We start from the raw sequence: 27,508 nt of genomic DNA, 5'->3' as shown, positions 1-27,508 counted from the left end.
CTCTCACTCCCCTCCTGACTTTGTCTCTCTCTCACTCCCCTCCTGACTTTGTCTCTCTCTCCCTCCCCTTCTGACTTTGTCTCTCTCTCCCTCCCCTCCGGACTTTGTCTCTCTCTCCCCCTTCTGACTTTGTCTCTCTCTCACTCCCCTCCTGACTTTGTCTCTCTCTCCCCCCTTCTGACTTTGTCTCTCTCTCCCTCCCCTTCTGACTTTGTCTCTCTCTCCCTCCCCTCCGGACTTTGTCTCTCTCTCCCCCTTCTGACTTTGTCTCTCTCTCACTCCCCTCCTGACTTTGTCTCTCTCTCCCCCCTTCTGACTTTCTCTCTCTCTCCCTCCCCTCCTGACTTTCTTTCTCTCTCTCCCCCCTTCTGACTTTGTCTCTCTCTCCCCCTTCTGACTTTGTCTCTCTCTCCCCCTTCTGACTTTGTCTCTCTCTCCCTCCCCTCCTGACTTTGTCTCTCACTCCCCTCCTGACTTTGTCTCTCTCTCACTCCCCTCCTGACTTTGTCTCTCTCTCCCTCCCCTCCTTCCTCTGTCTCTCTCTCCCCCCTTCTGACTTTCTCTCTCTCTCCCCCTTCTGACTTTGTCTCTCTCTCCCCCTTCTGACTTTGTCTCTCTCACTCCCCTCCTGACTTTGTCTCTCTCTCTCCCCCCTTCTGACTTTCTCTCTCTCTCTCCCTCCCCTCCTGACTTTGTCTCTCTCTCTCTCTCCCCCCTTCTGACTTTGTCTCTCTCTCTCTCTCCCCCCTTCTGACTTTGTCTCTCTCTCTCTCTCCCCCTTCTGACTTTGTCTCTCTCTCTCTCTCTCTCTCTCTCTCTCTCTCTCTCTCTCTCTCTCTCTCTCTCTCTCTCTCTCTCTCTCTCTCTCTCTCCCCCCTTCTGACTTTGTCTCTCTCTCTCTCTCCCCCTTCTGACTTTGTCTCTCTCTCTCTCCCCCTTCTGACTTTGTCTCTCTCTCTCTCTCCCCCTTCTGACTTTGTCTCTCTCTCTCTCTCCCCCTTCTGACTTTGTCTCTCTCTTCCTCCCCTCCTGACTTTCTCTCTCTCTCTCCCCCCTTCTGACTTTGTCTCTCTCTCCCCCTTTTGACTTTGTCTCTCTCTCCCCCTTCTGACTTTGTCTCTCTCTCCCCCTTCTGACTTTGTCTCTCTCTCCCTCCCCTCCTGACTTTGTCTCTCTCTCCCCCCTCCTGACTTTCTCTCTCTCTCTCCCCCCTTCTGACTTTGTCTCTCTCTCCCCCTTCTGACTTTGTCTCTCTCTCCCCCTTCTGACTTTGTCTCTCTCTCCCTCCCCTCCTGACTTTGTCTCTCTCTCTCCCCCCTTCTGACTTTGTCTCTCTCTCTCCCCCTTCTGACTTTGTCTCTCTCTCACTCCCCTCCTGACTTTGTCTCTCTCTCTCCCCCCTTCTGACTTTCTCTCTCTCTCCCTCCCCTCCTGACTTTCTCTCTCTCTCCCCCCTTCTGACTTTGTCTCTCTCTCCCCCTTCTGACTTTGTCTCTCTCTCCCCCTTCTGACTTTGTCTCTCTCTCCCTCCCCTCCTGACTTTGTCTCTCTCTCTCCCCCCTTCTGACTTTGTCTCTCTCTCTCCCCCCTTCTGACTTTCTCTCTCTCTCTCTCTCCCCCCTTCTGACTTTGTCTCTCTCTCTCTCTCCCCTCTTCTGACTTTGTCTCTCTCTCTCTCTCCCCCCTTCTGACTTTGTCTCTCTCTCTCTCTCCCCCCTTCTGACTTTGTCTCTCTTTCTCTCTCCCCCCTTCTGACTTTGTCTCTCTCTCTCTCTCCCCCTTCTGACTTTGTCTCTCTCTCTCTCTCCCCCTTCTGACTTTGTCTCTCTCTCCCCCCTTCTGACTTTCTCTCTCTCTTCCTCCCCTCCTGACTTTCTCTCTCTCTCTCCCCCCTTCTGACTTTGTCTCTCTCTCCCCCTTCTGACTTTGTCTCTCTCTCCCCCTTCTGACTTTGTCTCTCTCTCCCTCCCCTCCTGACTTTCTCTCTCTCTCCCCCCTCCTGACTTTCTCTCTCTCTCTCCCCCCTTCTGACTTTGTCTCTCTCTCCCCCTTCTGACTTTGTCTCTCTCTCCCCCTTCTGACTTTGTCTCTCTCTACCTCCCCTCCTGACTTTGTCTCTCTCTCTCCCCCCTTCTGACTTTGTCTCTCTCTCTCCCCCTTCTGACTTTGTCTCTCTCTCACTCCCCTCCTGACTTTGTCTCTCTCTCTCCCCCCTTCTGACTTTCTCTCTCTCTCCCTCCCCTCCTGACTTTCTCTCTCTCTCCCCCCTTCTGACTTTGTCTCTCTCTCCCCCTTCTGACTTTGTCTCTCTCTCCCTCCCCTCCTGACTTTGTCTCTCTCTCTCCCCCCTTCTGACTTTGTCTCTCTCTCCCCCCTTCTGACTTTCTCTCTCTCTCCCTCCCCTTCTGACTTTGTCTCTCTCTCCCCCCTTCTGACTTTGTCTCCCTCTCTCTGCCTCCCCATCTGTCTCCATCTCTCTCTCCATCGATGTATCTCTCTCTCCGTCTCTTTCAATCCATCTCTTTCTCTCTGTCTCTCTCTGCAGAGGTCTGGTGCCCCTGCACAACGCCTGTTCCTATGGTCACTATGAGGTGGCTGAGTTGCTGGTGAGACATGGGGCATCGGTGAACGTGGCAGACCTGTGGAAGTTCACTCCTCTTCACGAGGCTGCAGCCAAAGGCAAATACGAGATCTGCAAGCTGCTCCTCAAGGTACTGTACACCACTGAACTCAGGCCTGTGGGACTCTACAACAGAGTTTGTCATTCAAAATATCTCTGGAGGCTATCACGCGTTCTCAACCCCTGTCCCTGTCTCTGTCTCTCTGCGTCTGTGTCTCGCTGTCTCTCTTTGTTTTGAGGGCTTTATTGGCATGGGAAACATAAGTTAACATTTTCAAAGCAAGTGAAGTAGATAATCAACAATACAAATGAACAGTAACATTGCACTCACAAAAGTTCCAAAAGAATAAAGACATTTCCAATGTCATTATGTGCAAATAGTTACAGTACAAATGGGAAAATAAATAAACATAAATATGGGTTGTATTTACAATGGTGTTTGTTCTTCACTGGTTGACCTTTTCTCGTGTCAACAGGTCACAAATCTTGCTGCTGTGATGGCACACTGGTATTTCACCCAGTAGATATGGGAGTTTATAAAGATTGGGTTTGTTTTCAAATTCTTTATGGGTCTGTGTAATCTGAGGGAAATATGTGTCTCTAATATGGTTATACATTTGGCAGGAGGTTAGGAAGTGCAGCTCAGTTTCCACCTCATTTTGTGGGCAGTGTGCTCTTGAGAGCGAGGTCTGCCTACGGCGGCTTTTCTCAATAGCAAAGCCATGCTCACTGAGTTTGTACATAGTCAAAGCTTTCCTTAACTTTGGGTCAGTCACAGTGGTCAGGTATTCTGCCACTGTGTACTCTCTGTTCAGGGCCAAATAGCATTCTAGTTTGCTGTAGTTATCTTTTTGTATTTTCATGATTTGGTTGGGTCTAATTGTGATGCTGTCCTGGGGTTCTGTGGGGTCTGTTTGTGTTTGTGAACAGAGCCCCAGGACCAGCTTGCTTAGGGGACTCTTCTCCAGGTTCATCTCTCTGTAGGAGATGGCTTTGTTCTGGACGGTTTGGGTCTCTCTCTCCTTAAATACCTTTTACAGAGAGGTACTGTAGAAAGTCATAACAGTTTAGTCATTTAATTTTATCACATGCTGAAGCCCATTGGTAGTTAAAGACTGTTTATTACGGCTGAATAATAGACAGGAAAAACACTTGTATTTTATGGCTTATTTTCATTACACCTCCGGTCATGATTTGATCACTGGAGAGAGCAGGATGTGTAATGTTTTCCTTCTCATCGGCGTTAAGCAGGGCCAGTTTATGTGACTTATAAAATATGTGAAACGTGCATCTGAGCTGTAAACTTGGGACTTATTTTTGATTGCATTAGCATATAAAAACGCTAAGAGCTGCTTGAGCATCTAACTTCCCACCTCATAGTTAGAGGGGAGAAGTGTTTCATTATACTTGATGCACATCATAAGAATAACCCTGCTGAATAAATTACTTTTTTTTAGATTCTGAGTTATTTCAGAAGTTCTTATCACACGCTTTCTCAACCCGTCTCCCTCTGTTTCTCACTTTGGCATTTAAGAAACCAGCCACCATGTGTTCACCAGCCCATATTCACTGCAGCAGCCAAGAGGCACATATTTCCTAGGTTTCATGTCAATTAAAGCTATACTCACTGCTGTCCCTTAGCAGTACATGACAAGCCTCTCTGCTCTGGTGGTTCCCTCAGCATGGGGCGGACCCGACCAAGAAGAACCGTGACGGCAACACTCCTCTGGACATGGTGAAGGAGGGGGACACGGACATCCAGGACCTGCTGAGAGGAGACGCTGCCCTGCTGGACGCTGCGAAGAAGGGCTGTCTGGCCCGCGTCCAGAAACTCTGCAGCCCAGAGAACATCAACTGTAGAGACACACAGGGACGCAACTCCACCCCCCTGCACCTTGCAGGTAAGAATGGCCACCAAGACATAGCCAGGGGTACATACAGACGTGACCCACCCAGTTTGACTTCTGTTGCTAAATATCAAGTTCTGTTGACAAATAACAGTGTTAGTTATACTTGTCAGAAGGGCCAGATTTGATGAATTGTTAAATGACTTACCATGTAGAGAGTCCACTCAGTGTCCTGAGTAACTGGCTGAAGTAGGTCTGCAATCTAATGTAATCTCATGGACCCACTGTGTTTACAAGCTGAAGCTAGGTGTGATTGTAGACTCCCCCAGTGTGCCCAGATGGTCGGGCTGTGGGGCCAGTCTGCCCTCCCTGTGTCTGTGTGAAGCTGGGAGGCTGTGGCTCATTGGATGGGGGACAACAGATGTGTGAAAGGAACTAACAGTCACTGTAGGGAATAGGGAACAGCACCGGCCTGGGACAACAGCTGACCTGACAACTCACACCACACCATGTTTCACTACAATATAAAGAGAAATCGGTAGTGCTCTGTCAACAGCACTAAGTGCATATTATCGGATGTATTAGGTTACAAAATCCGACTTTTTGGATATAATGTTAATAATATGGTGGAGAAAGACCCCACTGAACGATTCAGAACATGAACAATCGTTTTCACCCAGTCTGGGTAGAGTGGATGGACACCCTACAGTATGACCTCTCTAGGTGGCGGAGGAGCAGCGTAGACTCCCCTCATCTCACACACGCGCAATCTATCTTTTATTTATTTATTTTATTTATTTAACCTTTATTTAACTAGGCAAGTCAGTTAAGAACAAATTCTTATTTACATGATTGCCTACCCCGGTCAAACCCTCCCCGGACGACGCTGTGAGCCGCCCTATGGGACTAAGGATCACGGCCGGTTGTGATACAGCCCGGGATCAAACCCGGGTCTGTAGTGACACCTCTAGCAGTGCCTTAGACCGCTGCGCCACTCCATTTCTACCACAGCTTGTTTTCACAGTGAACCTTCAGACAGCACAGGAGAGGATGGGATGAATGGTGACTCAGTGGTTCCAGCTTGTATGGCTCCCTGCACTAACTGTCTTTTTTATTCAGACATTTGGAACAACACAAATAAATAATCATAACATTTAAAACTCTATAAATATGAATACAAAAATAAGACTCATAAATATCAAAAAGAAGGAACAAAGACCAATAGAAACAAATTGTAGTATTAAAAAAAAAGAGAATCAAATTATTACACTATTACCCTATTGCTAACAGAAAACACAAAACTAATTTGCACAAATCCTATATCACACAAATACACAAATAGAATAACACACTTATAAAGAAGAGAACATGATTATTGCACTTCGAACAAGAAACACACAAACTAAATTGCACAACTAATTGCATTAGTACTGTACAAAGTTACAGGTGCGCTATTTGATAGATTCCTCTGCTCCCCCTACCTCGGGCTTCCAGTGGGGAAACCTGAGGTCAATAATGAGTGTTGATTAGACTAAGTCCTGGAGGGGAGAGGAGCAGAGGAGTAATGTGGGGGAGGGGGGTGCAGAGGGACAGAGAGGAGCGGTGCAGAGGGACAGAGAGGAGCGGTGCAGAGGGACAGAGAGGAGCGGTGCAGAGGGACAGAGAGGAGCGGTGCAGAGGGACAGAGAGGAGCGGTGCAGAGGGACAGAGAGGAGCGGTGCAGAGGGACAGAGAGGAGCGGTGCAGAGGGACAGAGAGGAGCGGTGCAGAGGGACAGAGAGGAGCGGTGCAGAGGGACAGAGAGGAGCGGTGCAGAGGGACAGAGAGGAGCGGTACAGAGGGACAGAGAGGAGCGGTGCAGAGGGGAGCGGTGCGGAGGGAACCAGAGGGGGGCAGAGGGGCTCAGGGTGGAGAAGAGAGAAGAATAGCAGTGTGCTCACTGTCCAGAGGCCTCATCACACAACGGCAGAACTGTATTTTTTTCTCTTTCTGCTCAATTTCTTACACAATAAATTGCTGCAGTGGCATAGGGTCACCCCTGCTATGAAGCTGAGCTAGTTTAAGACCTTGAAAGAATAGTGAAAAGAAAAGAGGGAGAAAGAGGCGGAGAGGGATTGAGATGGAACACCAGCCACATGGTGCCACGCTAGAATGTGAGGACTAAAGACACCATGTTGCACAGTTTTCATGGTAATACATATGAGCACATTTGTGTCTGTATTAACCCATTGTGTGTTTGCGTCCCCCCCCCCCCACCACCAGCTGGCTACAATAACCTGGAGGTAGCAGAATACCTGCTGGAGCATGGAGCTGATGTCAACGCCCAGGACAAGGGGGGTCTCATCCCCCTTCACAACGCTGCCTCTTATGGGGTGAGTAACTCACCTCCTCCCTCTCTTCTCCATCCCATGGAGCCCAACAAGTATTGACTACTTTATTATTTCTAACGCCAGAATAGTTTACTGAGCCAATCAGAGCTCCTCTCTACTCCTGTTCCCCCACATGGCCTCTCTGTGCTTCCTCCTTATGACAAACACAATTCGTTGTGTTCCTGAGTGTGAGGCATTGTGGCGTGTGTGTAAATGGTGTGATGTAGAGGTCCCGCCAAGGCTGAAGGAGCTCATAAAGTTTTCATATAACACTACATTTCATAATTCATTTAGTAGGGAACCCTGGCGCCGCCTAGTGAGGGAGACTTAGTGGAAACACTGGCTGATATGGAGATGATACTGAGTGGTCACAGAGGAGTTGAGAGAGACAGAGCACAGCATCACTGACAGTAAACACTATCTAGTCTACAGTAAATCAAATAGGCCAAGTAACTGTTCAAGCCACAACCAAACTCTCTCCCAACCTAACCAAACTCTCTCCCAACCCAACCAAACTCTCTCCCAACCCAACCAAACTCTCTCCCAACCCAACCAAACTCTCTCCCAACCCAACCAAACTCTCTCCCAACCCAACCAAACTCTCTCCCAACCCAACCAAACTCTCTCCCAACCCAACCAAACTCTCTCCCAACCCAACCAAACCCTCTCCCAACATAAATGAAACACAATCTCAGTGACAGTTCTGACCATTGAGACAACACAAATGGGAAACTGGGCCATTTGTTAAGCTAATAAGCAGCAGGAATGGCCGTTGTTTGTTTTGTTTATGCCATTGTTTAGTGCAGCAGTAGTGTGTGGCCCCTGGGGACATGATTAGTCCCAAACAGGAATCTCAGAGCAGGCTGCTGCTTACATAACAGTCCTGGGTTCAGTCCAGCGCCCACCCTGCTGCCCCTTGGCATGGTTCCTGCGACCTGCTCCTCCTCCTCTTGCTGCTGCTTCAGCCCAAGTATCGGCCAATGTGCTGCTTTGACCGCCTGTGTTCCATAGGGTCACTGTGAGTGGTGATGAATGTCATTGGCTCGGCTCGTTACAACATAGTGTGTTGGAGGAGTGCGGAGCATAGAGGCCAGTCTGGCCAGCCGGCTGAGTGGGCCACGTCCAGCCGGCTGAGTGGGCCACGTCCAGCCGGCTGAGTGGGCCACGTCCAGCCGACTGAGTGGGCCACGTCCAGCCGGCTGAGTGGGCCACGTCCAGCCGACTAGCTCAGTGAGTTGTGACTCCTGAGAGTGAGTCAGAGCACAGCATATCACTACATTGCTGCGATCTTAAAACACATTGACGCTTTCTGTAGAAACAAAATGCACTATAGTTGTCAGAATGATGGTTGATATGGAGGGATGATATGGAGGGATGTGTAAATTCTATGATTCTATGATAAAATGATGAGTCATGGATTTAACTGATTCACTCTTTAGTTCATTGAATGACACATTTTTCATCATACATTCAGATTTAGCCTAACACGTTCCTGTTTCTCCCTCAGCATGTGGATATAGCTGCTCTCCTGATCAAGTACAACACGTGTGTGAACGCTACAGATAAGTGGGCCTTCACCCCGCTCCACGAGGCGGCTCAGAAAGGCCGGACCCAGCTGTGTGCTCTGCTACTGGCCCACGGAGCTGACCCTAGCATGAAGAACCAGGAGGGACAGACGCCACTGGACCTGGCTACGGTATACACACACACGGATATACACACACACAGATATACACACACACACACACAGATATACACACACGGATGCACACACACACATTTGTAATTACCTCAGGGAGTGACCTCACTCTGCCATGTAATACTGTAATACACAACCGTAGCTTGTTATGAGGTCCTCACTGACTTTAATCATGTTCTGATTATCAGAAACTTCAGCGATTACGACCTTCCTTCTGATTAATGAGCTACAGTGCTCTCGGAAAATATTCAAACCCCTTCACTTTTTATTACATTACAGCCTTATTCTAAAATGTATGAAAAAAAACATTCATCAATCTACACACAGTAACCCATAATGACAATGCAAAAACATACGTATTCAGACCCTTTACTCAATACATCTCCACAGAATAACTCTGAAGCTCTGGCCGCCAGCTCTAGGAAGAGTCTTGGTGGTTCCAAACTTCTTCCATTTAAGAATGATGGAGGCCACTGAGTTCTTGGGGACCTTCAATGCTGCAGACATTTTTTGGTACCCTTCCCCAGATCTGTGCCTCGACACAATCCTGTCTCAGAGCTCTACGGACAATTCCTTCGACCTCATGGCTTGGTTTTTTTCTCTGACATGCACTGTCAACTGTGGGACCTTACATAGACAGGTGTGTGCCTTTACAAATCGTGTCCAATCAATTGAATTTACCACAAGTGGACTCCAATCAAGTTGTAGAAACATCTCAAGCAGGATCAATGGAAACAGGATGCACCTGAGCTCAATTTCGAGTCTCATAGCAAAGAGTCTGAATACTTATGTAAATAAGTTTTTTGTTGTTGTTTTTTTTAAACCTCTTTTCGCTTTGTCATTATGGGGTATTGTGTGTAGAATCAGGAAAAAAAAAATATTTAATCCATTTTGGAATAAGGCTGTAACGTAACAAAATGTGGAAAGAGTGAAAGGGTCTGAAAACTTTCCGAATGCACTGTATATGGTTTACTGTATAAATCAATGAATATCTTTACTATAGAATCCTCATTACATTGTGTCTGTTTCTTGTCTCCTCTGTCTCAGGCTGATGACATCAGAGCGCTGCTGATAGATGCCATGCCTCCGGACGCCCTGCCCAGCTGCTTCAAGCCTCAGGCCACAGTGGTCAGCGCCTCAGTGGTCAGTACAGTGGTCATCTCTCCAGCCTCCACGCCCTCCTGCTTGTCTGCAGCCAGCAGCATAGACAACCTGGCCGGGCCCCTCAGCGAGCTCACTGTGGCTGGAGCCACTGGTCCTGCAGATGGAGCCACCGGCTCCGACAGGAAGGACAGAGAGAGTACGTAAACCCTCCGACTTTTATATACAGTATATTATAATATTATACAACTTTGACAAGCCAAGGATGGACATTTTTCTTTGACATCAACAATGATTAAAATGACTTCGCATCATACTTTTATACATATGAGAAACGGTTAGCCTGATTTGTCTGACGTATTTAATCAGTCTTGTCTGTTTTGTGTTTCATTCAACAGCCGTTGTAGACATGAACATCAGCCAGTTCCTGAAGAGCTTGGGGTTGGAGCACCTGCGCGACATCTTCCAGAGGGAACAGGTAAATGCACGTATCCTTGTGGTCCCTGTACGAGCCAATCACTTTCATGTTTACTGTTGCCCAATCATACACCTCTTGTCACTCACGCCACAAACCTAAAAAGCTCAACTCTCAATCAATCTGTCTTCCATGCTTCTCTGTCTGCAGCTGGTCTTTTCACTGGAGCTTTCCACAGTCAGTCAGTAGTATTGACTGCCTGCCTAATCCATAGAAACAGATCATCTCAGACTTTACCATGATGCATGGCCAGACACTGAAATTACCCTCATCCTGTAGAGTTGACTGCCCCCACTCGTCTCTCTATCACCTGCTCTTCTTTTCCCTCCCTCCCTTCCCTCTCTGCATGTATCTGCAGCAGCTCCAAGTGCCCTGTATCTCCTTGTCTCCAGCAGGATAGTTTAGGCTGACCTCTTCATCCCACTGCTGATTGGTTTTAAGGGGAATGTTGGGTTCCACGCAGAGCGGCGTGTGGTGTTGAGAGTGTGTGGAGTTCCATGCCAGGTGAAATCAGGCTGGGGACACGGTAGGGATGCTGGGACGGAGAGGGCTGTCATTTTCACATAGATGAGCAGATGAATCCCTACAGCAGGGAGCAGAGGGAGGAGGTCTGGAGAGCGGAAAAAATCTGACAGGTTTCTTTTCCTGATTGTTTAGACCGGCTCAATAGTTTGAGGCTCTTTGAGATAGCCAAGGATGAGGCTCTTTGAGATAGCCAAGGATGAGGCTCTTTGGGATAGCCAAGGATGAGGCTCTTTGGGATAGCCAAGGATGAGGCTCTTTGGGATAGCCAAGGATGAGGCTCTTTGAGATAGCCAAGGATGAGGCTCTTTGAGATAGCCAAGGATGAGGCTCTTTGAGATAGCCAAGGATGAGGCTCTTTGAGATAGCCAAGGATGAGGCTCTTTGGGATAGCCAAGGATGAGGCTCTTTGGGATAGCCAAGGATGAGGCTCTTTGGGATAGCCAAGGATGAGGCTCTTTGGGATTGTGAGAGAGAGATAATTCAGGGGATATTTGCTCAGTGAATAAAAAAATCAAGGGTCCTCCACACACAGTCACTAACACACCCCACACTCACACCACGGCCTCTACATACAGTCTCAACGTTATACTCTATATGCGATTGTGTGAGCGTTTGTTTATTTGTCCATATTTGAAGGTTTGTGTTTGTGTGTGGGCTGAATGATGATGATGTATGCTGCTGTGAAAAAGGATTCTCCAGTGTTGTTGATCAGTGAACATGCAGTTTAGTAGTGAGTCACCCATTTAAATCCCTCTCTTCTCCCCATCTTCTTCTCCTCCACATGCTAAGTTTATCCCCTCAGTGGGTGGAGAGATTTTAAACAACTCACTGCACTGGCCGGATGACTGAGGGTAACGGAGAGAGAGAGAGAGACGGAGAGCTCTGAACCTGACTCATATCTTGGTACAATGGGTCATGGTAGGCTGCAAAAAGTGTTAGAAGAAGGGCCCCAGTGACAAGGGTCGGAAACTTTCCGGGAAATTTCCGAAAATTTTCCATGGGAAGTTAAGGCCGGGAATTTGGGGAATTTTGCTTAAATTCATCAAAAAAGTTAGCTTATAACAGTGAACCTTTTTTGTGCGATACTCAAGGCAATTCTAGGTCTTGTGGCATATTTTGGTTAAACTATCCCCAATTGAATGGAATTGCAACCCTCTGCATGCACAGTGCATTCTTCCATCACATGTGCAGTGCACTTTTCCATCACATGTACAGCTGATTCTCAAGGTCTTGCGCACTAATGAGATGCTATTGAGCCCACACTACTACACTGTCTGAGCCAAGGACTACATGCTTTCTGGTAAGTTTTGATTGCAATAATGGGTGGGGTGAATATATTTTATATGACATAGATTATTTTTTGTTAACTAGTAAATAGTAATAATTTCTAACTTGTTAACAATTTCTGCTAGTTAGTTTCTGCTACCATGTGGGTTTTAGCTTGCTTGAGCCTGCTAACTGAGGAGTGTTAATTCACCTGTTTCCATAAATGTTTCATTTTAAAACATGCTTCTTACACAAAGGAGTTGTTTAATCGAACTACTTAACTATTTATCTGTACATGGAATTATATTTTATTTTTTATTTTTTACAAATGTTTTCTAATTATTACAGGAAAATGCCACGTGCACTATCTGATGTATGGAGACATTTCACTGCAGCTAATGGAGAAGGAAAAGCTGTGTACATTTGCAAATACTGTGCCAAATCATATGTGAAGAATGCAACAAAGATGCAGAATCATCTGGCCAAGTGCATAAAGTTCCCTGAGCGCTCACAACAAGCAACCTGTCAAAAGTCCATCTACTTCTATTCTAGGTGAAAATGATGAATCAGACACCTTATCAATAGCAACAGCTCATGGTCCTCCTGGAATCAGAAGTTTTTTTTGACTCAATGGAGGAACGTAGTCAGAGAAATTCTGATGAATGTCTTGCTCGAGCTGTGTATGCAACTGGTTCACCTCTGATGCTCACATGCAATGTGTATTGGAAGAGATTTCTGAATTGTCTTCGCCCAGCATATACCCCTCCAACCAGACATGCTTTATCTACTCATTTGCTGGGTGCAGAGTTCAAATGAAGGTCAAGCAAATCATAGAGAAAGCAGACTGTATTGCAATCATCTCTGATGGGTGGTCGAATGTTCGTGGGCAAGGAATAATTAACTACATCTCCACCCCTCAACCAGTATTCTACAAGAGCACAGACACAAGGGACAACAGACACACCGGTCTCTACATTGCAGATGAGCTGAAGGCAGTCATCAATGACCTTGGACCACAGAAGGTATTTGCACTGGTGACAGACAATACTGTGAACATGAAGGCCGCTTGGTCTAAAGTGGAGGAGTCCTACCCTCACATCACACCCATTGGCTGGGCTGCTCATGCATTGAATCTGCTCCTCAAGGACATCATGGCACTGAAAACAATGGATACACTCTACAAGAGAGCCAAGGAAATGGTTAGGTATGTGAAGGGTCATCAAGTTATAGCAGCAATCTACCTCACCAAGCAAAGTGAGAAGAATAAGAGCACCACATTGAAGCTGCCCAGCAACACCTGTTGGGGTGGTGTTGTCATCATGTTTGACAGTCGACTGGAGGAGAAGGGGTCTCTCCAAGAAATGGCCATATCACAGTCTGCCGATATGGACAGCCCCATCAAGAGGATCCTCCTGGATGATGTATTTTGGGAGAGAGTGTTAAGCAGCCTGAAACTCCTGAAACCTATAGCAGTAGCCATTGCACGGATTGAGGGCGACAATGCCATCCTGTCTGATGTTCAGACTCTGCTTGCAGATGTCAGAGATCAAATCAGTACTGCCCTGCCCACTTCACTGTTGCTCCAAGCAGAGGAAACTGCAGTTCTGAAATACATCAAAAAGCGTGAAGACTTCTGCCTGAAGCCCATACACGCCGCAGCGTACATGTTGGGCCCCAAGTATGCTGGCAAGAGCATCCTGTCTGGTGCAGAGATCAACAAGGCCTATGGTGTCATCACTACCGTGTCTCACCACCTTGGCCTGGATGAGGGCAAGGTTCTTGGCAGTCTGGCGACGTACACTTCCAAGCAAGGGCTTTGGGATGGAGATGCAATATGGCAGTCGTGCCAATATATCTCATCAGCCACCTGGTGGAAGGGACTTTGTGGATCTGAGGCTCTTTCCCATGTTGCCTCCATCATCCTCCAAATCCCACCACCATCAGGCGCGCCAGAGCGCAACTAGTCCTTGTTTGGGAACACACACACCAAAGCACGCAACAGGCGGCCATCCGAGCAAATTTGAGGCTTTTTGAGTCTGACAATGAGCCATCCTCAACAAAGTTGGAAAGTGACAGTGAAGAGGCCTTAGAGTCTGATGTTCAAGAGGTGGACATTGAGGAGGTCCAGGGAGAAGACATGGAAGCCTGAGAGGAAGACAACCAAAGCGTTAGTTTCTAGACCATCATTTTACAGATGTATGTTGGAAACGTTTTTGGGAGATGCGATGGATCATTCAATATTCCCTTTCTTTTGTTGTTCAGTGAAATCATCCCATGTGAAGAGTCAACTCATTTAATTAGAGTTCAATTTGTAACTAAGTTGTTTTTTACATTTCTATTGGAAGGATTTAGTCATTTGCAATTATGTCTACGTGTTTGTCTATGTTTCTGTCTCCATATGATATGGTAAATATATCCAATGCAAGAAACATCGACATTTAAATGGTATTCATATTAATTTGCATATATTTCCATTAATTCCAATATATTCCTGTTAATTCCCATATATTCCCGTTAATTCCCTCGGAAAGTTTCCACCCCAGAATATTCCACAAAATGTGCAACCTTACCAGCAACTACAATTTAATAAGAGATGAGAGAGAAATTAAATTGAAAAATAAATCCAAAATAGACATTTTAATGGAATTTTAAGTGTTCTGATTTGTCATTCCAAATGTCACATTAGCAGTAGACGGTGACTTGCTGTTCTCTGCACTGTTAGTGTCCCTTGGTTCTTATTATATTATGATTGGATGTGTTTGGACAGTCCGACGACTCCACCAATCTGATTGGCTGTGTTTAGAGCAGGCTGTCCTCTGCCCCTGCTCTGGTTGGCTGAATGTGCTCTGTTTCCATGTAGATTTCGCTGGATGTCCTGGCTGATATGGGCCACGAGGAGCTGAAGGAGATTGGGATCAACGCCTACGGTCACCGCCACAAACTCGTCAAAGGCGTGGAGAGACTCCTGGGAGGACAGCAAGGTCAGAGAGCCAGAGTTCAGCCAAGATTCTGCATGCTGGATCACATCCATATTCCATTCATCTTATTCCTTATTGATTTAATATTTAAGCATTTTCTTATAAAACTGCCTTATTGACCACACTGGCTTATTGAAGGGATTTGAATGTTTTTCAGGAGGACTGTTTAACTGCTTATGAAACAACAGATGACACTGCTGCTAACGCATACCGGATGTCTCTCAGCACAACCTCCTACTTATAGAACATCGCCTGTTAGCGCTGTTACCGTGGTTTCTCATTTGTTGTTATTGTGTTCTCGTCCCTCTGCTCCAGGTGCTAATTCGTACCTGACGTTCCACTGTGCCAGTCAGGGTACGGTGCTCATAGACCTGGCCACGGACGATAAGGAGTTCCAGTCTGTAGAAGAGGAAGTATGTACTCTACATCATTATCTGTTTCTACAATGGAAACAATGTTGATCCACTGATGGGGCCAGTAGATCTTTGTTATCAGACTGATGTAGGTGCCCTGTGCAGTACTCTCCCCTTTCTGACCCTAGCTGTGTGTATCTGCTTACAGTTGCAAAGTACGATCCGAGAGCACCGGGACGGGGGCAACGCAGGTGGGGTCTTCAGCAGGTACAACATTCTAAAGGTGAGTCATAGGCACCTGGAGAGGAGACAACCTCCCAAAATCCCTTTTCTGTCCTCAATAAACACCGCTCTGTGAAAGATTTTAGTATGTAGGTCATTCTGTTGTCTCTGTAGCTGTGTATGAGTCTGACTGTGTGTGGTCTGTCTGTCTGTAGATCCAGAAGGTGGTGAATAAGAAGTTGAGGGAGAGGTACTCACACAGACAGAAAGAGATCGCTGATGAAAACCACAACCATCACAACGAACGCATGCTCTTCCACGGTAAGATACCAGTATCTCTGCAGTCTTACCTGTCAATTCTGGTGAAGAAACACAGTGGGTTCTCTGTTATAACATCTACGCTGAATGAGAGTTGATTTTGACATCGATTTTCCTCTTCTCTTTCTTCCCCTTCTCTTCCTCTCTTCTGTCAGGTTCTCCATTCATCAACGCTATCATCCATAAGGGCTTTGACGAACGGCATGCCTACATCGGAGGCATGTTCGGAGCGGGCATCTATTTTGCAGAGAACTCCTCCAAGAGTAACCAGTACGTGTACGGGATAGGAGGGGGCACAGGCTGCCCCACTCACAAAGACCGTTCCTGCTACATCTGCCACAGGTCAGACTCACTCCAGACGTTCATAAATAATATGTGTGATGTCTAGTCTGTGTATTGCAGGCAGAGGCTGTTGTGTGTATGCTGGTGTTATAATCTGTGTGGTGACGTTGTGTATTGCATGCCGTTGTATGTGGTGTTCTGATGTGTGTGTTATGAATGAATTCAAGTTACGTGTAGTATTCTGATGTGTGTTACTAGGTTGTTTATTACAGGTGTGTGTGTGTTGGGTTGTTGTGTGTTGCAGGCAGATGTTGTTCTGCAGAGTGACCCTGGGCAAGTCCTTCCTCCAGTTCAGTGCCATGAAGATGGCCCACGCCCCCCCTGGACACCACTCAGTAATCGGCCGGCCCAGCGTCAACGGACTGGCGTACGCAGAGTATGTCATCTACAGAGGAGAACAGGTCAGTCTAAAGGACTCAGCATGCTTCGGTTCAGCTGGCGCTTAGCCAGCAATACAACTGTTTGTCCATATTGAGACGCTGTAGAATAGAATAGTCAGAATATATCTAAAATAACTCAAGAAGTCTGTCATTAATTGTTGTTTTTGTCGAGGAGATCTAATTCACGCAGTTTTACATCTCACTAAGATGGTCCAGTATTTCTCAAGTGAAAAAATGTGCGTGAAATTGATTAGTCTCTCGTTGAATGACAAATACTTCATTGAAGAATCCATACTGTTGACCAATCACTGACGAAGGGGAGTAGACATCGGCCTGCCTCAAGAAAAAATGTGTGCACGAAAAGCTGGAAAAACCCTTGCCAAAGACCAAAACTAACAAAAACGTCTCAAAATGTCGTCATAATATATGCACAAACTGTTCCAAGCTGTTTCGGATGGGAAGCCTGCAGACACACACACACACCACAAACAGACCCATGACAATGACTTGTCTGTCCTATCCCACTGTATTCCTCAGGCATACCCAGAGTACCTCATCACGTATCAGATCCTGAAACCAGAGAGCACACCCTCCCCCACAGCCGGAGCAGAACAGAAGACCTAGTCCAGACTCAACCAGACTAACACACACCCACCTTTGCTGGGAAAGAACGAATCACAGAGACTGTTACCCAAAACATTACTTCACACATTCTGGGCTGAGCTAGGATGAACCTCCGCCCCTTAAATGAACTCTAACCCCTGGAAAGATGTCTGTCCTCCACTAGTTTCTGTTCTATTTCACTCACTATAAATGACCAGTTCCTCACAACCACCACCATTTATTTTCCCAAATGTTTTGTTTTTATTTTTTCCCTCGTCCTTCTTTAGTGTTTAATTGAAAATGTTGCCCTCACTGGGAATTGTCTAATGTTGTCGCCTGTCTCTCGCTCATGCTCCCGGGTCTCTCGCTCATGCTCCCGGGTCTCTCGCTCATGCTCCCGGGTCTCTCGCTCATGCTCCCGGGTCTCTCGCTCATGCTCCCGGGTCTCTCGCTCATGCTCCCGGGTCTCTCGCTCATGCTCCCGGGTCTCTCGCTCATGCTCCCGGGTCTCTCGCTCATGGTTGACACTGGTTACGGCCAAATAGAGAGAACCAAGCGGATAAAGTTCAGGTTAGGTTAGAGATGGGGACTCAAAGCGCATTGGTTAGTGGTTAAGGTTAGAAATAAGGGACTCAGAGCTCATTGGTTAGCGGTAAGGCTCAGAGATAAGGACTCTTGCCAGTCTGCCTTCACCTGAGTGATAGCTTCCCCAGTGAAGCATGGCTGAGACTCCTCTACTGTACCTATCACTCAGATGGATATGTAGGTAGAGATCAGGGTGGATGTACTAGTATGCAGTATACCAGCCTCACTCCCAGCCCTGTTTCTTCATCAAGCCTGGCAGGGGAAGCTGCGGTACACACCCCAGAACCAGATCATGCGTGACTGAAAACAACCAATAACCTCTCCCTTTCCAGCACACAAATATATTTTTTTTAGCTCATCAAACCTTACACTTCATTTATCCTATTAGCTCTGTATTATTTTATTGTGATATTTCCATGATTGTTTTACTTTATTGTTTTGACTTTGTTTTAAAAGATTATGTATAATGGGACCATGTCACAATGGAGACCAGACCTGGAGGTTTTTGACCTCTTTGTTTTTTTAAAGTTGAGATGATATAAGATATCCCTCTCTGGGACCATTAAGGGTTCCCTCTCTGGGACCATTAAGGGTTCCCTCTCTGGGACCATTAAGGGTTCCCTCTCTGGGACCATTAAGGGTTCCCTCTCTGGGACCATTAGGGGTTCCCATTAGGGGTTCCCTCTCTGGGACCATTAAGGGTTTCCTCTCTGGGACCATTAGGGGTTCCCATTAGGGGTTCCCTCTCTGGGACCATTAAGGGTTTCCTCTCTAGGACCATTAGGGGTTCCCTCTCTGGGACCATTAGGGGTTCCCATTAAGGGTTCCCATTAGGGGTTTCCTCTCTGGGACCATTAGGGGTTCCCTCTCTGGGACCATTAGGGGTTCCCTCTCTGGGACCATTAGGGGTTCCCTCTCTGGGACCATTAGGGGTTTCCTCTCTGGGACCATTAGGGGTTTCCTCTCTGGGACCATTAGGGGTTCCCTCTCTGGGACCATTAGGGGTTTCCTCTCTGGGACCATTAGGGGTTTCCTCTCTGGGACCATTAGGGGTTTCCTCTGTGTTACTGGAACTGATGGGAAATCCTCAAAGGTTTCAGATTGGGACAGAAATTGAGTTATGTGAGAAAGTAAAGCAAGCTATAAGATGTTACTATTATTGTTAGAACATTACTTTGCACAAGAAAACACTGAACATCTGACTTTTCATTACCATTTCCCATCCAGTCAAACTCATCTTTTAATGGATTTGCACTTTTAAACGGGAATGATTTTTAAGTTATTTGAAAATGTATTGAAAATAACGTTGAAAAAAGATGTCCAGTATTGTACAGTGTGTAGCAGACGATGCCTTTATAAAGCTCACCATGTTGTTAACGGATGAAGAGTGAGCTGTATTAGTACTGTAAATTATTTGTTTGTTTTTTGGTGGGGATGAAAGGGATTTTTGTAGCTGTTTTTCCCGATCTCTTTCTTGGTCACTTCCACATTCATCCCTCTGCTCTGTGTCCTCTTTGAGAAGTAAACAATAACTTTTCTTACTTCCTACTGGTTTTGTCAATCATCCTCTGGGAAATAACAGTTTGAAGCAATGGCTGGTTTGAATGCCACATCCTGTAGTCTGTATTGGAGGACACTGTCTTCTCCCTGTGTCGTCTCACTCTCACTAGCTGGGCTCTATCTGCATCTGCTGGTGTGGTACTCTGCCATCCCTGCTGTTTCAGATACCAGCTCCAGAACTGTCTGCGCTTTGACCGGGATGTTAACACATCCATTTACTGCAACCTGTTTAAGTCCCAAATAGCACCATATTCCCTATATAGTGCACTACTTTTGACGGGTTCCCTACTGGCCCTGGTCAAAAGTAATGCACTATATAGGGAATAGGGGGCTATTTGGAACTGAACCCTGGTCTTAAAGGAAAACACCACTCAAAAACTATATTTTGGTATGTGTTTCATTAGTCTGCTGTTGATAGTTTTGCACGTCAGCAATCAAGTTTTCAAGATATAGAACTTTCAAAATACAGAATGTGTCCCAGTATGAAGCGACTAATGAAACCATACCAAAAGATAGTTTGAGTGGAATTTTCATTTAATCTCCACTCTTCTCTTCAGACCAACACCTGGAGAGAGCCTCGATGCCTCTTACTCTTCCTACTACAGTCCTTATCTTATTTTTTCACCATTTTATTTTGTTTTTCTGGTGCTGAAAAGATCCAGTAATGAATGACCCACTGACTATCATGTACCACAGCTGATTTGGAGACTAATGTAACACTCCTCAGTGTTGTAAAGAAGTATTAATAAAGTACATAACTGTTCACATCTGACCAATGCCTCTTCCCTGCTACTTTTCTCACAATCAAAGTAGTTCACGGAAGATTGTTTTGTCTGAATGGCTTTTGTTGAAGTTAAATGTACATAATGTAAGTGTTCCTCAAAAGGAGCATGACCTTGTATTGACTACAGCTCATTTTTCTTTCAACCCAACACTACATACTGATACTGTGCGGAACATTCATGGAAATGTCCAGAGGAAAAATGTACTCAACACTGTGAAACAGAATTGGCTGTGCTATGCTTTCCTGTAGAGGGGAATTGATTTTCAGTGAAGTGGGGGAGATGAATAGCTGTGAGGACAGAGTTGACCATTACTTCAGCGATCACCAGCAGGAAAAGATGTCAGTCAAACTTCTCATTCAGGGGGCCGATTAGAAATGAGTCGATCAAAACAAACAATCTCTCCACCTGTTTGTCACACAGAGCTATTGTGTTCTCCCCTAGATGATGTGAATGGCATTAGAGTAGGGCCCGGTTTCCCGATTAGCGATGGAATTTAGGCTTACGAGTGTTTAACGACGGACCTTTCCTACAATGGCCGAAGATGTAACATGCATTTTCCAAAAACAACATGCGCTGGCATCAGGGAGAACGGTCACTAATTGCATCGTTGGAGCATGTGTAGCTACTGATAGGATAGAAAGAAAGGGAGTGCTGCTTTTGGATCAGCTCTATCCATTCAAATCTTATATTAACATTCTAATTATGTCACAATACTGATGACGGATTAGCTCCTAGACCTAGAGAGATAAACTACGTGACCAAATGTATGTGGACACCTGCTTGTCGTACATCTCATTCCTAAATCATGGGCATTAATATGGAGTTGGTTCCCCCTTTGTTGCTATAACAGCCTCCACTCTTATGGGAAGGCTTTCCACTAGATGTTGGAACATTGCTGCAGGGACTTTCTTCCATTCAGCCACGAGCATTAGTGAGGTCGGGCACTGATGTTGGGCGATTAGGCCTGGCTTGCAGTCAGCGTTCCAATTCATCCAGAAGGTGTTTGATGGAGTTGAGGTCAGGGCTCTGTGCAGGCCAGTCAAGTTCTTCCACACCGATCTCGACAAACCATTTCTGTATGGACGTCGCTTTGTGCACGGGGCATTGTCATGCTGAAGCAGGAAAGGGCCTTCCCAAAGTTGGAAGCACAGAATCGTCTAGAATGTCATTGTATGCTGTAGCGTTAAGATTGCGCTTCACTGAAACTAAGGGGCCTAGCCCGAACCATGAAAAAACAGCCCCAGACCATTATTCCTCCTCCACCAAACTTTATAGTTGGCACTATGTATTGGGGCAGGTAGCATTCTCCTAGCATCCGCCAAACACAGATTCGTCCATCAGACTGCCAGATGGTGAAGAGTGATTCATCACTCCACAGAGAAGGCATTTCCACTGCTCCAGAGTCCAATGGCGGCGAGCTTTACACCACTCCAGCCGATACTTGGCATTGCACATGGTGATTTTAGGCTTGTGTGCGACTGCTCGGCCATGGAGACCCATTTCATGAAGCTCCTGACTGACAGTTATTGTGCTGATGTTGCTTCCAGAGGCAGTTTGGAACTCTGTAGTGAATGTTGCAATCGAGGCCAGAATTTTTATCTGCCGTTAGTTCGTAGCCTAAGCTTTATGGCCTAACTGTAGCCCTTCAGCACTCGGCGGTCTCGTTCTGTGAGCTTGTGTGGCCTACCACTTCGCGGCTAAGCCGTTGTTGCTCCTAGATGTTGCCAATTCACAATAACAGTACTTACAGTTGACCGAGGAAGCTCTAGCAGGGCAGAAATTTGATGAACTGACTTGTTGGAAAGGTGCCATTCTATGACAGTGCCACATTGAAAGTCACCGAGCACTTCAGTAAGGCCATTCTACTGCCAATGTTTCCTATGGAGATTGTATGGTTGTGTGCTCGATTTTATACAACAGTAAGCAAGAGGTGTGGCTGAAATAGCCGAATCCACTAATTTGAAGGGGTGTCCACATACTTTGGTATATGTAGTGTATTACCACCTACGGCTGCAAATATTGAGGGGGCTTATTCTAATGCTTACCCAATAAAAATGCACTGAATAGCCTACTGTTTATATTTTAATACGGTCATCTTGGTTTTCTTTTGAAGACAAATTGTATACGTCGCTTGTTGTATCAAATGCAAAGACCTTGGCAATTTTGTATTTGTAGTCAACTTTGTTCTGAAGTTATCGGCAGTCGCAGAGAGATGGAAAAACCATGTGATTCTTCTATGTTTAGAAAAGGCGGTGGGACGGCAAAAACCATCTAACGTCGCGCTTTGGCTGATGTACCAGTGGTGAGGCAGGCGTCTCACATGCTGACTACACCGGGCACGCGTGTGCCATCCCGCGCATGTTGATTTTGTCCATCCACACCAGTCGCGATCAGGACAAGCAGGTTGAAATATCAAAACAAACTCTGAATTAAGAGCGTTTTCAAGTGCAATGTTAAAAACGATGGTTTTGGGAAACAGTTCGGAGATTTAACGATATGCTCCTACGAAGGTTCTGACGATGAATTTAGCATTAAAATGTGTTTGGAAAAACCAGGCCCTGGGGACGTATACCATGGGTATGACAAAACATTTATTTTTTTCTGCTCTAATTACGTTGGTAACCAGTTTATAATAGCAATAAGGCAAATCGGGGGTTTGTGATATGTGGCCAATTTACCATGGCTAAGGGCTGTATCCAAAAAGAACAGCGGTTAGTTGTGGTATATTGGCCATATATTACGAGGAGTGCCTGGATACAGCCCTTACCCATGGTATATTGGCCACATATCACAAACCCCCGAGGTGCCTTATTGCTATTATAAACTGGTTGGCCATATACCCCATGCCTTATTCCTTACATTTAAACTAGGGCTTGCTGTAGCTCTTAAATGATTTCTGGCTATTCAAAGTCATCTTTATTTATTAGTGTTTGCCATTAGGTATGCGAACTGTTTTCTCCTGCTATTTTGAATGAAATATTTGATTATGTTAATTCTGCATTTCTTCAGTTTGTAAACTGTGAGCAATAATAAATCATGTCAAAGTTGCTCGTTTTTTCGTTAGCTATAGAAAATATCAATGTGACCTAAAAATAGGATATGATGACAATGGTTTTCGTAATTGCTCAACAAATCATTGTAGCCTAAAGGCAGGCAGGAATTGAGCTTCAAGTAGGCCTACAGATATTCTGCAATTAAAACATTTAAATAGGCTAATTAACCATGAAGTGGGAAATTAAGTGACGTTGCCATAGACCTAATATGTTGACCTTTAGATTATTCGTTAGGCTACAGTGAAATGCCTAAGCTTTTAGATAATATAGCCTATAGGCCTAATAGATACGAAAATTGAAGCAGCTCAGATATAGTGATCTAACGGGTTAATAATACTAGGTAGGTCTATCGATTGTACATAAATGAAAGTTATGTTAATATTTTTGCCTAAATCTAACTATTATATAATTCGGTTATCTCGGTTTTCTTTTTTTAATGTATCCTTGATTCACTTGTTTATAAAAACATTGCGAACTATATATTAAACTATGAAGTTTTCAGTGGTCAGAGAGACAGATAAACGTCTTCATCCTATGTTTAGCGGTTATTTGATGTGTCTAAAGTGACGCGAGTGGGCATACGGTGATCTAACCACGCACTTAACTGTTCTTAATAATAATGGTAAGATTGCAAGCGATTTCAAGTGCAACGTTAATAAAGTAGTTTTTGGGAAAAGGCTCGGAAATGTCAACATGGTCTTAGGTCCTTGTATGATGTTCTAACGATTCATTTAGTATTAGGATGATTTTGGGAAACAGGTCCCAAATGCTCTAGTTGCCGCCCTAATAATGAAAAGAAATGTCTTCAAAATGGAAGGAAGTTGGTATGAGGCAAGATCAGATGGAACCATTTTAGCCAATGAGAGGGCAGATACGCGTGTGAACAGGCACAACGGTTTCCACTAGTTACAACAAACGCAGTCAAAATTGTCTTAACCAATTTTTGTTTTCATTATTTTTTTTCATTTAAGGTTAGTATTAGGCATAAGGTTAGCAGTGTGGTTAAGGTCGGGGATAGGTTTAAAATCACATTTTAAGAAGATCAATAGTAGAATTAGGCGGGGTTTATGACTTTGTGGCGGTAGTAACTAGTGACGACCAGGCGCAACTCCGATTTTTTTAACCAGGTAGGTCAATTAAAGTACAAGTTCTCATTTACAACTGCGACCTGGCCAAGATAAAGCAAAGCAGTGCGACACAAACAACAGAGTTACACATGGAATTAACAAACGTACAGTCAATAGCACAATAGAAAAAAAATCTATAAAAATCCTCGTAAAGTGTTTTTTTCTCAAAGTTGCCGGGGTGTCACGTGTCCTATATCGTTACACTTACAACAACCAAATCATTACGAAAATTCTATATTATCAAATAAGCCACACGTAGCAAATAAGACATTGCATTTTTTGTTAACCAAATTCGACACTTTCTCATTGACCTCCATACAAAAACGTATTGTTTGGTAAGCGAAAAAATAAACGCCATCATCTCTCTGGCATTAGTCCCTTATTGGAAGGAGAGGATGAAAACCAGAAGTTATTCGGTCTTCCAGGGCCGACATGAACAGCCCTGCACTAGAGCTTGTATGATGTGTGTAAATTCTGCATAGTGTATAGGCCTAAATACTTATAGGGAGCGGATTTGCTCACGTCTGAAGTGGCATTTGATTAATACTTATAGTCTGACAGAATGGAAAACAATAATGAAATCAATGTGTTATAGCGTGTTTTTTGTCATCTAAATGGCTAGGTTCCAGGTATAATCCCCACGATGTCATCATTTTACCCAACAAACACCTACAATGTGATTTCTATGGAGAGATTAATGAGGACGTGGAGTATTAAGATCACCCACTAGGGGGTGCTATAACCCTACAGTTATTTTGTGATATGCAACCCAGCTCTTCGAGGCTTATTCTAGTCATTGCAGACAGGACCGGACCTACTGTACACCAGTGATGAACAGACCATCACAATCCATTAAGCTTTGCGGCAAAGATCGCTGCATAGTCTAAAGCTGGCTACATCTAAACACCAGCCTTTTATCTTTGTGAAATGACTTAGAAGTAAGTCAGCCTTTGATTATTTTGACATCATTATCTGTGCTTGCATTTAGGATCTTGTGATTAGAATGAACAACATTTTTTAAACCCAAGGTTATATTTAACTAGGCAAGTCATTTAAGAACAAATTCTTATCCCAACGATGCTGGGCCAATTGTGCGCCACCTTAAGGGACTCCCAATCACGGCTGGTTGTGATACAGCCTGGAATTGAACCAGGGTCTGTAATGACGCCTCTAGCACTGAGTTGCAGTGCCTTAGACTGCTGCGCCATTCGGGAGCCCCAAGAGCGTTGCACACCTGGATTGTACAGTATTTGCACATTATTATTTTTAAAATTCTTCAAGCTCTATCAAGTTGGTTGTTGATCATTGCTAAACAGCCATTTTCATGTCTTGCCATAGATTTTCAAGCTGATTTAAGTAAAAACACTCAGTAACATTCAATGTTGTCTTGGTAAGCAACTCCAGTGTAGATTTGGCCTTGTATTTTAGGTTATTGTCTTGCTGGAAGGTGAATTTGTCTCCCAGTGTCTGTTGGAAAGTAGACTGAACCAGGATTTTTCCTGTTCTTAGATCTATTCCGTTTCTTTTTATCCTAAAAAAACTCCCTAGTCCTTGTCAATGACATGCATACCCATGACATGATGCAGCCACCACCATACTTGAAAATATCAAGAGTGGTACTCAGTGATGTATTGGATTAGCCCCAAACATACCGCTTTGCATTCAGGAATAAAGTACATTTCTGTGCCACATTTTTTGCAGTTTTACTTTAGTGCCTAATTTGCAAACAGGACGCCTGTTTTGGAATGTCTTTATTCTGTGTTGGCTTCCTTCTTTACCCTCTTATTTCGGTTAGTATTGTGGAGTAACTACAATGTTGTTGATCCATCCTCAGTTTTCTCCTATCATAGCCATTAAACTCTGGAACTGTTTTAAAGTCACCATTGGCCATGGTTTCCTTCCTCTCCGGCAACTAAGTTAGAAAGGACGCCTGTATCTTTGTAGTGACTGGGTGCATTGATACACCATGCTCAAAGGGATATTCAATGTCTGCTTTATTTTAAAAAAATGTTTTACCAATCTACCAATAGGTGCCCTTCTTTGCGAGGCATTGGAAAGCCTCCCTGGTCTTTGTGTTTGAATTTGTTTTTGAAATTCACTGCTTGTTTGAGGAACCATACAGATAGTTGTATGTGCGGGGTACAGAGATGAGGTAGTCATAAAAAAAATATGTTAAACTATTATTGTACACAGAGTGGATCCATGCAACCTACTATGTGACTTGTTAAGCAAATGTTTACTCCTGAACTTATTTAGGCTTGCCATAACAAAAGGGTTTAAACACTTATTGACTCAATACATTTCAGCTTTTCATTTTTTATTAATTTGTAAAACTTTCGAAAAACATAATTCCACGTTGACATTATGGGGTATTGTGTGTAGGCTGGGGTGTCTAGGGGTGTGAATCCTTTCTGTAGTCCCTCCCAGATAACATACAGTGGGGAGAACAAGTATTTGATACACTGCCGATTTTGCCGATTTTCCTACTTACAAAGCATGTAGAGGTCTGTAATTTTGATCATAGGTACACTTCAACTGTGAGAGACGGAATCTAAAACAAAAATCCCGAAAATCACATTGTATGATTTTTAAGTAATTAATTTGCATTTTATTGCATGACATAAGTATTTGATACATCAGAAAAGCAGAACTTAATATTTGGTACAGAATCCTTTGTTTGCAATTACAGAGATCATACATTTCCTGTAGTTCTTGACCAGGTTTGCACACACTGCAGCAGGGATTTTGGCCCACTCCTCCATACAGACCTTCTCCAGATCCTTCAGGTTTCGGGGCTGTCGCTGGGCAATACGGACTTTCAGCTCCCTCCAAAGATTTTCTATTGGGTTCAGGTCTGGAGACTGGCTAGGCCACTCCAGGACCTTGAGATACTTCTTACGGAGCCACTCCTTAGTTGCCCTGGCTGTGTGTTTCGGGTCGTTGTCATGCTGGAAGACCCAGCCACGACCCATCATCAATGCTCTTACTGAGGGAAGGAGGTTGTTGGCTAAGATCTCGCAATACATGGCCCCATCCATCCTCCCCTCAATACGGTGCAGTCGTCCTGTCCCCTTTGCAGAAAAGCATCCCCAAAGAATGATGTTTCCACCTCCATGCTTCACGGTTGGGATGGTGTTCTTGGGGTTGTACTCATCCTTCTTCTTCCTCCAAACACGGCGAGTGGAGTTTAGACCAAAAAGCTCTATTTTTGAATCATCAGACCACATGACCTTCTCCCATTCCTCCTCTGGATCATCCAGATGGTCATTGGCAAACTTCAGACGGGCCTGGACATGCGCC

General features: G+C 45.0%; 1 protein-coding gene across 4 annotated transcripts in view; it reads left to right on the top strand.

Moving 5' to 3' along the window:
• The window catches only part of LOC139537060 (poly [ADP-ribose] polymerase tankyrase-1-like), a 133,164-nt gene extending 113,149 nt beyond the window's left edge, over nucleotides 1–20,015 (top strand). For all 4 annotated transcript variants that reach the window (XM_071337936.1, XM_071337927.1, XM_071337917.1 and 1 more), the window contains 13 exons: nucleotides 2,546–2,711; nucleotides 4,302–4,521; nucleotides 6,730–6,839; nucleotides 8,344–8,532; nucleotides 9,583–9,835; nucleotides 10,035–10,114; nucleotides 14,763–14,883; nucleotides 15,196–15,293; nucleotides 15,442–15,516; nucleotides 15,671–15,776; nucleotides 15,929–16,115; nucleotides 16,360–16,516; nucleotides 17,033–20,015. In XM_071337936.1, the coding sequence (XP_071194037.1) occupies nucleotides 2,546–2,711; nucleotides 4,302–4,521; nucleotides 6,730–6,839; nucleotides 8,344–8,532; nucleotides 9,583–9,835; nucleotides 10,035–10,114; nucleotides 14,763–14,883; nucleotides 15,196–15,293; nucleotides 15,442–15,516; nucleotides 15,671–15,776; nucleotides 15,929–16,115; nucleotides 16,360–16,516; nucleotides 17,033–17,119 (1,849 nt within the window). In that variant the 3' untranslated portion in view covers nucleotides 17,120–20,015. The remainder of the gene's footprint in view (nucleotides 1–2,545; nucleotides 2,712–4,301; nucleotides 4,522–6,729; nucleotides 6,840–8,343; nucleotides 8,533–9,582; nucleotides 9,836–10,034; nucleotides 10,115–14,762; nucleotides 14,884–15,195; nucleotides 15,294–15,441; nucleotides 15,517–15,670; nucleotides 15,777–15,928; nucleotides 16,116–16,359; nucleotides 16,517–17,032) is intronic.
• Nucleotides 20,016–27,508: the final 7,493 nt, after the last annotated feature.

Source organism: Salvelinus alpinus, chromosome 1, assembly GCF_045679555.1.
Source record: "Salvelinus alpinus chromosome 1, SLU_Salpinus.1, whole genome shotgun sequence".
Taxonomy (NCBI): Eukaryota; Metazoa; Chordata; class Actinopteri; order Salmoniformes; family Salmonidae; genus Salvelinus; species Salvelinus alpinus.
Note: the sequence above shows the minus strand (reverse complement) of the source record. Positions and strands in the feature narration are given on the sequence as shown.